Below are 12526 nucleotides of genomic sequence, written 5' to 3'. Positions count from 1 at the left end.
AGGCTCTGTGCCTAGGGCTACAGAGGAACAAAGGTAAAAGAATGAAGGCTCCTCAAGACCTTGAATACGACCAAAATGGAAAGGTCTAGATAAGTGTGCAGTTCCTTGCCCAAGTTCTCAAGGAAGAAAGCCATAGTGCTCTTAAGCTGTTGGAACATCTGGTCCCCTGAGGTTACAAACAAAGATTCTTGATGTTACGTCTGAGATACCTAGTCATTTCCAAGTAAAGTGAGAGCAGTTTGACCGGACAGAGGGAGGAGTCTTCCCCATCTTGAACCAAGGACACACTGGAGACAAAAAAAAAAATGAGGCAGAGCTCAAAACTTGAAATCATTCTTTACCCTGAAGACTGGCAGAAAAGAAAGGGCCTTTCCTTTGAGATGTAAGCCCACATCTCTATCTGAAACGAGCATATAGATTGTGTAATGTTCGTGTTTGATGAGATCATAACTGGTGTCTTAAAAATGAAACTAGTATGGGATGATACCCTTTGACTGCTGGGAATGATTATTTATGGAGGTATAGCTACAGGAAATACCTCTGGAATGGCACCAACCTCTATCAACCAACCACTACTTCTCCCGTAAGGAGGGTTGTGCCATCAGTGCACTTCATGCAGTGCACTGTAGGCATTACTTAAGGTTCTTTGCAGCCTTCAGGCACTAGCTGCAACTCCTTTTGTTCCTTGTACTGCACCGCCTTTCATATTCTCTTTCTTTCATCTTACTTTCCACCCTCTCCTAACTTTTGATACATTGTGCAACTGAGAGGTTTTCCTCCTATTACACCTTTCAAACCTCTACGTCAATTTCCATTTCAGTGCTGAATGACTTAATAGGTCCTAGTGCATGGTCTTTGGCCTAAATTCTATATTCAAATTCAATTCATCCACTGCTTTGAATATCTCCTGGAGTAGTTAATGATGGCTTCCAAAAGTCTCTTGCTCAGAGGAGATAGTCAAGAGTCTTCATATGGTCTGCTGCAGCATGTGGAAGTTTTAAAAGAGGTAGCAGATTGGGGAACCACCCTCTGATAGTCTACCAAGAAATCACCAAAGTCAAGCAAGAAATCACACCTTGACCTTTACTAGAACCCTCTGAATCTTAGCAAAGCAGGTAAAAGCATAAAGGTCGAGCCCAAACCAATCTAATAACACTAAGTCTACTGCCCAAGCTAGAGGATCCTGTACTGGAAAGCATACATCAGCAAACATTATTGAGTTTGAGACAAACCAATCCAGAAAGAGGGTACCCCACAATCTCCAAAGGTCCTTACAGACTTGCATCTACTCCGTAGACAGAACCTGAGCCTCTTGACTAAACTAGTCCTCCACAAAATTCATTCCCCTGGTATTAACTGTGAAATTAGGGAGAGACTACTCTTCCACCCAGGTGGAATCTTACTAATAATGAAAAACAAGCACTCTGATTTCATACTTCCTTGGTTTTTTCAAGTTAAAGTTATTGGGCTATCTGATAATAACACCATCTTCAGGCCCACTGAACTAATTCTTACAGAGCCATGAGAACCCATACCGCAGCATCTAGTTAATTTATATGGAGCCCCTCTCCCCTCAAGACTAGAACTAGAAACCTAGCATAGTGCCAAAGGTGACTTTGCTCTAGAAAAAGACACCCGGAGTGGCACCACAGACAACCTCGCACTAAAATGAAAAACCCGATACCTTGTCTCCCAGGGAGACTAAGCCGAATTAAACAAGTGACAGAACATGGCTCAAGTACTTGCGAGAAGAGAAGAAAGAGGAGACTGAAGGGAACAACTGCATCCAAAAGACGATTAAAGTGGGAGGGAGGGCAACAAAGCTAAAGTTGCTGTCATACATTCCACAAATTTTTCTACTTCGGCCCTATCTATGACTAGCCAACTTTTCAACCCCAATACCCAGAGCAATGTGAGGCAATTTAACCTAAGGAGAAAAATCTCTTGAGGGAAAAGGACTGTTATGAGAAAAGAATAGGAGAGCAACAATCTGACCAGTCATGAAGATTAGAGATGGTCTTACTCCTATCGCTACTATTTTACTTTTAGATGAGTTCCTCTGCTGATGTTTCCTTTCTCTATAAGGTTCTCACCTCTTCTTATATCTTTATATGTTTTTTCTCTGCTGTCTGGTCATTGTGATTTCATTCCGCCCAACACTACTTCTTTCCCCTTGCCACCTGCCTTTTAGCCTCCCTCCTCTGTCATCTATCTACAGTAATAATCTGCCCCAATCATTAGACAGTGGAATATACCTCAGTGAGCCTTTGAAATATAAATATCTGATCGATTTCTCCATATGGACAAGTTAAGTCAGTATAATCTACAATACATAATCTACAATACATAGTTTGTTTTGGCATGGTATATTTTTCCAATATAAAATGTCTAACACAAACTAATTTTTCAAGTTTGTTATACACATGAAAGAAAAAAGTAGTTCTTTAAATACATTTCCTAAAATAATTTTTTATGGTGTTAAAGAGAACTATCACAAATTTGTAACTGTGACTAGCACAGTTAACAAGCTCAACATTAAAGAAAGCTTTGGTACTTACACTGATGATATAATAAAGCAGATGTAGCTGAAGCATAAAATTGAGTAAATTCATGCTGTAATAATAACTGAAATGTTCGATGCAGAAGATCCAAGTTGGCTTCAATGTATGATTTAGATATAATAGGCTCAAGTTTCTGAGGCAGCAATTCACTTAACTCAGGAAAGGACTCAAGCAAATATTTTGCAATCTGAAAAACAAAACAAAACAAATTATGTTGGCAGAAATCAATCACTGTCCTCAAAATTTACAAGGTTTGTTGTTGCCTTCAATGGCTATGCTATTACTCCCTAACTATACTATATATGTATAATGAAAGAATTGATAGTAGTAAATTCCCTAATTACTATATATAATGAAAGAAATAATCTTAGAATCAGATCATGGATATTAGTCACAAAAACCTGTGGTATGGTCATGTTAAAACTGTTAACTCTAAGGTATTGCCTAAGGGATCTGTTTCAACAAAATGGCCAAATGTTTAAGTTGTATGGAGGTATTAACCCTTAAATGCCGAAGCGGTAAAAATCAAAAACTCCCCCGAATGCCGGAGCCGGTTTTGAGTGAGGGCGGAAGCGGAAAAAATAATTTTTTCAAAAAATCACAGCGCGCTTAGTTTTGAAGATTAGAGTTCATTTTTGGCTCCTTTTTTTGTCATTGCCTGAAGTTTAGTATGCAATCATCAGAAATGAAAAAATAATATCATATCATATGTAAATAATGTGATGTATGGTAGCAAAAAAAAAGAAAAAAAAGAAAATTCATACATAATTGTATTAAATCACGCTGTGCAAAAAAAACGGTACAAGCTAACGAGTTTCTGTTTTTTTTCGTTGTATTGTACACTAAATTGCAATAATTTTGATATATAATACATTGTAAAAAACAAAAAATAAAAGCAACACCGGAAAAATATTATCACAAATGATGTACGAATTCATAACACGCGGACGTAAAAAATGTTTTTTTCAAAAATTCACCGTAAAATCTAAATATTGTTCTAGATACTTCCAATTTGTTTCAAAGTGAATAAAAATGATTGAATATTCGATACTGTAAGAGTTTTAGCTTACAATTACAGTTTTGACCATTTCCGACGAGTTAAAAATGACCAAATGTCAAAATTTTTTTTATAAATTTTTTATATGCAATTATTCGGAAATTAGAAAAGCTACAACCTTCAAATATTTTTCCTTTATTCTACATGAAATTGCGCACATTTTCATATATAAAACTCTATGAAATGCCTAATATGAAACGGAGCAAATTTTCCGAGAATGCAATGTACGCAATTCAGAGATTTATGGCGGAGAATCCGCGCGCAGAGGGAAAGAAAGTTTTTTTCATAAATTCACCATAAATCGAAATATTTGTGCTAGAGACTTTCCAATTTGTTGCAAAATGAAGGTAAATGATTGAATATTACTAAATATAAGAGTTTTAGCTTACAATTGCGTTTTTTGACCATTTCTGGGTAGGAGTCAAAGTTGACCGAACGTGGTTTTTTTTTTTCTATTTATCGTGATTTATATGCAAATATTTCGAAAATGAGAAAAGCTACAACCTTCAATTATTTTTTGTTGTATTCTACATAAAATTTGCACACATTTTCATATATAAAACTTTATGTAACGGCTAATTTAAAATGGTGCAAACATTACCACAATCGCATGTATGATTTTTTCGGAAGAGTTACCGCGCGGACGTAAGGAAAATGTTATTTTTTTCATAAATTCACCATAAATCGAAATATTGTGCTAGAGACTTCCAATTTGTTACAAAATGAAGGTAAATGATTGAATATTACTAAAATATAAGAGTTTTAGCTTACAATTGCGTTTTTCGACCATTTCGGTAGAGTCAAAATTGACCGAAGGTTGAAAATTTGTCACTTATCATTTTTTATATGAAAATATTTCAAAACTGATAAAAGCTACAACCATGAGTTGTTTTTAGTTGTATTGTGCATGAAATTGCGCACATTTCCATATACAAAACTTTATGTAACGGCTAATTTTAAAATGGTGCAAACATTACCACAATCGCATGTATGATTTTTTTCGGAAGAGTTACCGCGCGGATGTAAGGAAAAAGTTTTTTCATAAATTAACCATAAATCGAAATATTGTGCTAGAGACTTCCAATTTGTTGCAAAATTAAGGTAAATAGTTGAATATTACTACAACACAAGCATTTTAGCTTACAATTGCTTTTTTCGACCATTTCGGTAGAGTCAAAGTTGACCGAAGGTTGAAATTTTGGCACTTATCGTTATTTATATGGAAATATTTCAAAACTGATAAAAGCTACAATCATGAGTATTTTTGTTGTTGTATTCTAAATGAAATTGCGCACATTTTCATATATAATACTTCATGTAACGGATAATTTAAAACAGTGCAAAAATTATGTCAAAGTGACAAAATAATTTTTGAGATGTGTCACTGATACTTTTTAGTGCGATAAGAAAGAAATTCGCGCTTGCGCGCCTGCGTAACGATTGTAAACAAAACAACGCCTTGATCCGTGAACTCCCAGCATCCCCCAAGGCGCGTGATTCAAAAGTTTTTGGCTGGTAGGCCTATAAGTGTTTTTCCGCAATTTTTAAAAAAACTTTTTTGAGTCGACGTATGATACGTCCATTCGGCAATCAGGGGAGATTTTGACTCGACGTTTAATACGTCCATTCGACGTTTAAGGGCTAAAGCGTACTCGTGCATGTTGCAACTTCTACAGATCTGTAACCTTTCAGGATCTTAATTTTAAAATTCAAACATGGAAAATACCTTTAACCCACCTTCAGCATACACTTCTTTACTTTATGTTAAAATATAACTGAGTGTAATAATTTTACCACTGAACAGCTTCACCTACAGTGACATTAACCTTTAAGAGCCAGGCTTAAAAAACAATATGCAGCACCCCAGACTGGGGAAACTTTGAGGTTGACCAATTTAAAGAAAAAAAGAAATCAATGGAAAGAGGAAGACATTTAAATGCACATGGTGTAAGAAAAAAATTCTAAAAAATTCTCCCTACCTTCCACAGGAAGTAAGAAAAAAAAATTAAAATATTCTCCCTACCTTCTACAGGAAGTAAGAAAAAAATTCAAAAAAATTCTCCCTACCTTCCACAGGAAGCTGAAAGTGACTATTTACAACCTCTTTTTGGGTCGCTTTTATAAGACACTCGTAAGTTTGTTTGTTTGTATGGTGTTTTTACGTTGCATGGAACCAGTGGTTATTCAGCAACGGGACCAACGGCTTTACGTGACTTCCGAACCAAGCCGAGAGTGAACTTCTATCACCAGAAATACACATCTCTCACTCCTCAATGGAATGGCCGAGAATCGAACCCGCGACCACCGAGGTGACAAGCAAACACCAAACCAACCACGCCACTGAGGCGCTTACACATAAGTTTGACCAAATTATACATGTTTTTTCTAAGTATTTTCTAAGTATTTCATTATATTTGTTGTAAAGTATTATTTACAGGTAGACCCTGGTTATCACCAGGGGTTCCGTTCATGGTGGGGTGCTAATAAGTGAAAACTGCCATTAACCGAAATTTGGCGATTTATGGCGCTTATAAAGCTGGTAACCAGTTAATGGCGCCTCTGTGAGGTATGTTACGATGCCATAACTCTACAGGCAGTCCCCGGGTTACGACAGGGGTTCTGTTCTTTAGACGCACTGTAACCCGATAATCGTCGTGAGCCGGAACATCGTCAAAAATCCTCAGAAAAGCTTACTGTTAATGCTTTGGGTGCATTAAAAACTATGTAAACTGCATTCTTATTGTATTTTTCATTAAAAAAAACCTTCAAATATTGATTATTTTGCATTTTTGGTGTCATATTTCTTGTGCCAGATCAGCACTGTAGGTGTCGTAACCCTGGAAATCATTTCTGATGAATATAATTGAAAAGCGCCTTAACCTCGGAACGTCGTAAGCCGAACCGGTCATAACCCGGGGACTGCCTGTATTATTGGCACTTTATGGCCACGATAACCAAAACTCAGCACGTTATCGTGCCATAAATCACCTATTTTATGGCGCTAGACAAGCCCCATAAAACCAGATCGTCATTAACCAAGTCCCCCAATAACCAGGGACTGCCTGTACATAAATTTACCAAGATCGAAGATGCAGTAACTTTTTTGGACTAAACGTGTTTTTTCTAATATTTCTTTGCACTTCTTTGTAAAATTACAATTATAACATACTATCATAAAAGATAAGAAGAAAAACCAATAGCAAACCTTGGGTATATTTATAAGCAAATATATAAAAACACGTCATATAAGAGAGAGAAGCACAACATGCCTCCTTCACGTCAAGAACACAACTGACTCATAAGAGCTGAGCCAGTCTAAAATTTGCCATTAGTAAATTTATAGCCACTGAAGTAATGGAACCTCTTTATCGCCCAATTCCTACAATTCGATGGTGTGTAATATTGATGCTCACCTTGAGTTAATGCACCCGCCACTCAAAACCTGTACTCATATGATGGTATCTGTCCATTAAGAGTTAAAAAATTATATCTCATAATTCTAAAGCAATTTTTTTGTTTTACTAAATAAACAATGGTCTAAAGCACTTACGTGCTTGCTACAAGCTTGTAGCTTCAATATCATAAACGTACTGCCAAAAATCATATAAAGAAAAGTATAAATCTCTGTAATCAGTAATATTTCTGAACTTACTAACCATCTGGTGTCGATATAAGGAGCTGCAAAAACAAAAACGCCAGACTGACAATGCTGGGTACAGTATTCCTTTGGTTGTAGCCAAATCTTCTGCAAATTTTAAAACCTGAAAAATTTAAAATGGTAAGCACAGTCAAAGTAAATGACATATTGCACTGTTATTACTAGTCATCAATATGAAAAAGCCAAAATGTCTATAATCTTACATAGTATGTTTATATAAAATTGCAGAAGAAACTAAAGAAAAAAATTCATGTAATATTACATTATTATGGCATGATAAGAAAAATATATTTAGTTATACATTATCATGACTAATAAAATATGTATATAGTACCACTGACAGTAGTACAATGTACTCAGGGTTTGTTTGCAAATGTATCATATGTTACCCAAATTTTAAATAATTAAAATGGAAGTTTCATATGTCCAAATCCAGATTTCAATGTGTTCCATCTACCATTCACAAGCAGATCATAATTCCAAAACTATTATAGAATCATGAGCAAAAAGGTAAATTCAACTGCTCACTCTATCTGTTATCAGCCAAACCATTCTACCAAGTTGGATGGGCTTTAGTGTGAAACATGGTTCTAATTTTGTGCCAAAAATTATTTTAAGATTTTTAGATAACACTATATTGTTATAAATTCAATTCCATTAAGTTGAGTTGCAAGCAAGATTATCTAGATTTCCCTCAGTCGAGACTTGGATGGTAAAGGAGTTCTAATTTAAGCAGTATTTGCAAGCTGCCACAAAATCATTACATACTGGAAGTCACAACTTGTTTTTGAACCAAATTTGGCACTGATATACTGTAGCTTGTGATAACTAATATGAAATGAAGAGACACTTCAGCTATCCTGGAATGTCATCACAGTTCACCAGTGACAGGACATAACAGCTGCAAAAGCTATAAAACAAAAAAATTAGCTAATCACCTAAGATGATGGAAGATAAAATTATGCATTAAGTCATGTGGCCGAGTCCTTAAGTTATATTGAGAAATAAATACATGTCCTATCATCTCCAAGCCCTGTGTACATACACTAAACTTTAACTAATCATGCCTGAGCTGATGGATAAACTGCAAGGGAAAAAACAACATACAGAAAAAAATGGAAATAACACCAACACCATATCCATGTATTATCTGCTCAATGCACAAGTAAAATCACAATACACACTGTACGTATATTTAGTAAATGAAAATGATAATAGGGATGCATGTCAGTAGTTAAGGGAACCCTCAGTGAATACTACAGCAAAATAGTCTGAGGAAACATTTTGACAAGTGTACATACTCATCAGCTAAGAATTGCTCTGCCAATTCTGTTTAGCAATTGGACACTTACATAGTTTCTCTACCTGCACTGGGAGGTACAGGTTCAGTAAAAATAAGAGGAATTTCCTACATGCATAAATAATTCAGACTTGGTTTGCTTGCAAAAATTTATAAACTGAGATAGCCATTTCACTGAATCTTTAGGATACATTCTTCAAAACATAAACACGGAAGCAGAGAGGAAAGAACTACATACCATCTGCTCATTCTCCTCTTCATTGGACTTCAAGATATTGATAGTTATGAGGGAAACGGCATCTTTTAACTTTTTGGCTCCTTTTGGAGTTTCATGATACAAAGACAGAAGTTGTTCAAGTGATCTACTAAAGTCTCCACAGTAACAATAGGCACTGAAAAAAAAACAAGAGTAACTTTACAATACAGTTAACGCCTCATATGAACGTTTTCACGATTCGCTGACTCACTGCTTCATGGGATTTTCTGTGGAACATATGTATAACTTATTCACAAAAAATTCAGCAATTTGCAGACTTTTTTCTTGAAAAATAATCACTAATTATGTTACATATTTTCATGACTAATACATTTTTATGATAAGAAAATTATTTACTTATTTTCAAATATTAAGATTAATAATAATAATAAATAATAAATGAAAATGTAACCCCAACTACAGAAGGCAACAAGATTGACCTGATAATATAAAAATATTAAAACAAGCCAGTTACAACTAAAAAAACAACCCAATGCCCCCAAAACCGTCTTTAAAGAGACATACAGCATTTCCCTTATTCTTAAGAACAAATTAGCAATTTTTAAACCATAAACTAAATGTATCAAAGTACATTTTATTGTTTAACAGCAAAATGAATAAAAATCTTTCTTTCATACCTTGCCAGGTAGTTGTCAAAACACAAGTGCTTTTTATATAAAAGAGGGTGGATTTTTTCGGCCACTTCTTTCACCCTATAAATTTCGTTTACTAATCCTTGGGTGCACGCACAGCCACAAAAGTAACGGAATAACCTGAATGGCACCACCCTATTTTGTCTGTAAAATGTTCAGAAAACAAACAATTAATCATGTCATAATAATACAACCAGTAATGATGAAATTAACAAATAAAATATACATTATCAAACCATTTCACCCAACCATGCACATAATATACACACAGCTTAGGAAAGTACATGAACTTCTTACATGAAGTTAGCTTTGAACTATAATTAAGCAGAGAAAATGTTCATCCATGTTCCCAACATTTAAAAATCGAAATTTGAGTCCAATACGTACAGTACCTCACATACAAAAAATGCAAAATTCAGTTTAAACAATAAATTTTATACTCTCTTAAAAAAAGAAAATCTATTTTCTTTCAATACAAAAAGATAAGTATATCTTAGTTTTACTAGACCACTGAGCTGATTAACAGCTCTCCAAGGGCTGGCCCGAAGGATTAGATATTTTTATGTGGCTAGGAACCAATTGGTCACCTAGCAACGGGACCTACAGCTTATTGTGGGATCTGAACCACATTATATCGAGAAATGAATTTCTATCACCAGAAATAAATTCCTCTGATTCCGCGTTGGCCGAGCCGAGAATTTAACTTCAGACCACCAGATTGACAGCCGAGCGCGAAAACCACTCGTCCAATGAGGACGTATCTCTCAATACAAATGTGTCCCTAATAGCATAGCATGATTCCATGATCCTTGAAATACAGCTGGCGCTGAATATTTATCCTAATGTTAAGACCTCAGGTTTGTTTCGTATATGAACAAACAAGGTTTCACATATACTTACCAAACAATTAACCAAGCTGTCAGCTTTCTTACCTGGCAGCTGAAAACTAAAATTATTTGGCAGCGGCGGCACTGCCATCGTTAGTATAGGTGATAAGGGACCTGCCCACTTTCAGGAATACTTAGTGCTACTGAGCTAACTGTTATTAATTCGTTTTCTGCCGGCCACAAAGCAACATTGGCGTGCTCTAATTCACAGTGTGTATCATTCCAGGAGCAGTGTGAGGGGGTGAATCTCCTGCCACACCCAAGAAGGAGCCATATTTAACCATGCAAAGACTGCCCGTAACAAACGAATAAAAAGAAATTATATTACCCATAATATTGAGATAATAGACCAGACAACAGATCCCTGATGTCTGCGCCTCCTGGAAGCCCTCCATATAGGAAAGGAGAAACCTAATTTAAGCATCACTCAGGAAGCGTTTCTCCTTCCCACTGCCGCCTAGAGAGCAGCGAACGACCCTCCCACAATGCCAGATAATCAGGAGCCCCCACAGGATGATATGACTCCCACTACAGACAGAATTCCTCTCATCCATCCCCAGGCCCGACCAATGAGAATTCAACTCTAGGTCTGAGCCACTATAAATACCATCACAGATTCTCTTGCTACAGTCCTACCGACTCATCTAGAAGATAACCTGCGAGGAGGTCGAAACGTCATGTGATACCAATTATACCAGCATCAACACCAGCTGTAAACCAAACACAACCACGGCCTGGAATTGAACTATGCCTACGGAATAATACCAGCACCGATTACAACCCCTGCTTGACCTGAACCTGAGATCCTGTTTTAATAAAATAAAAGATCACCTTCAGCATCTGTATAATTTTTAGAAATTCCAAATGTGAAATTCCCAATATGAATATTGGCCAGTTACATCACTGAGCCTGAGAAGCGGATTGTAAGAAAAATAGAAAAAACAATACATATATAAAATCAACTTACTTAATTCTGCCATTCTCTTTAATAGTATTTGCCTAATAGAGGGTCTTCTACCAAAATATCTGATTAAAAATAATTACATTTTTTGCACTATCAACCCATTCCTGTACGTACTTATAATATAGCCCACAGCTCTCATTACAAATTTACAGATTCTGAGTGTCCACTATACCCTCAGGAATTAATAAGAACATAAGATTCCCATCCTACAAATCCCAGACTAGATAACAAAAAGCTGAGCAACTCACCAACATTCGTCATTAAGTCTAAGACTAAGAGAAGAACTGATTTGAGTTGGAAATCCCACTCATGAGTTTTCCCAGGGACAAGAATGACCTGTCAAAGCTGATCTGGTCATTTCTCCGGCAACAAAAACTGTACCATAACCTCCCTAAAACTGCCAACACAGCAGTATAAAAGAAAATATTTTCAGTGTTGCCATGTCTATCAGCATTCACAATATTCCCAGATGGAGACAAAATGCACTAAAGTTGGTTGCTGTCCTAAAGAAATTGTGTCTCTGAGGACACCAAAACCAACTAATTAGAGATGGTAAACGGTCCATTTGTAAATGTAGTACTTTCTGGAAGTCTGACACAATGGTATCTGCTGTTCAAAGTCACAGCCCTAGTCCAACTCACAAACCACTATATTTGTACGGTGACCTGATTTCCAGTCCTCTATAACCTTACCCCCGAGATTAAATTCTCTTTCAATGTGAAGGTCTTCCCAACTAAATAGCTACTTAGATATATACCGATGGGGGTTGCATAAAACAAAGATTTTTTTTTAAATATACTTTTTTACACAAGTCCATCAGTTTATATGATAAAAAGTGTCCACTTTCTGACAAAAAAATTATGTAAATTCAACTAAAGTACAGTATTAAGAGATAATGCCAAAGGCATACCTGCTATGTGAGAGTTCCTCTTTTAGTGTGTCCTAGTAAGCAGCTGACTGCAGGATTAGGCAGATATAAATTGATGAGTATGAATTATAAAATATTTATTTCAAGCCTTATATTGACAATCATTGAATATTCATAGCATAGAGGATGAAAAGTGTACAGATAATTAATGATTTCATAGCAAAATGTATCACTGAAATCTGTTAAACCTGATATAAATTACTGAAGTGTTTAAAAAGACTGCTATATGGGAGCCTTCGAACTATCCATAACTACAGCATAG

At 35.9% G+C, this 12526-nt stretch overlaps 1 protein-coding gene across 2 annotated transcripts in view; it reads right to left on the bottom strand.

Annotated features, from left to right (window-relative positions):
• The window catches only part of LOC135207862 (uncharacterized), a 45917-nt gene that overhangs the window by 3819 nt on the left and 29572 nt on the right, over positions 1-12526 (bottom strand). For both annotated transcript variants that reach the window (XM_064239738.1, XM_064239739.1), the window contains exons 3-6: positions 9471-9629; positions 8815-8968; positions 7275-7379; positions 2559-2748 (exon numbers count right to left, since the gene is read on the bottom strand). In XM_064239738.1, the coding sequence (XP_064095808.1) occupies positions 2559-2748; positions 7275-7379; positions 8815-8968; positions 9471-9629 (608 nt within the window). The remainder of the gene's footprint in view (positions 1-2558; positions 2749-7274; positions 7380-8814; positions 8969-9470; positions 9630-12526) is intronic.

This window comes from Macrobrachium nipponense, chromosome 34, assembly GCF_015104395.2.
Source record: "Macrobrachium nipponense isolate FS-2020 chromosome 34, ASM1510439v2, whole genome shotgun sequence".
NCBI lineage: Eukaryota > Metazoa > Arthropoda > Malacostraca > Decapoda > Palaemonidae > Macrobrachium > Macrobrachium nipponense.
The sequence above is the reverse complement of the archived record's forward strand: the minus strand, read 5'-3'. Positions and strand labels throughout refer to the sequence as shown.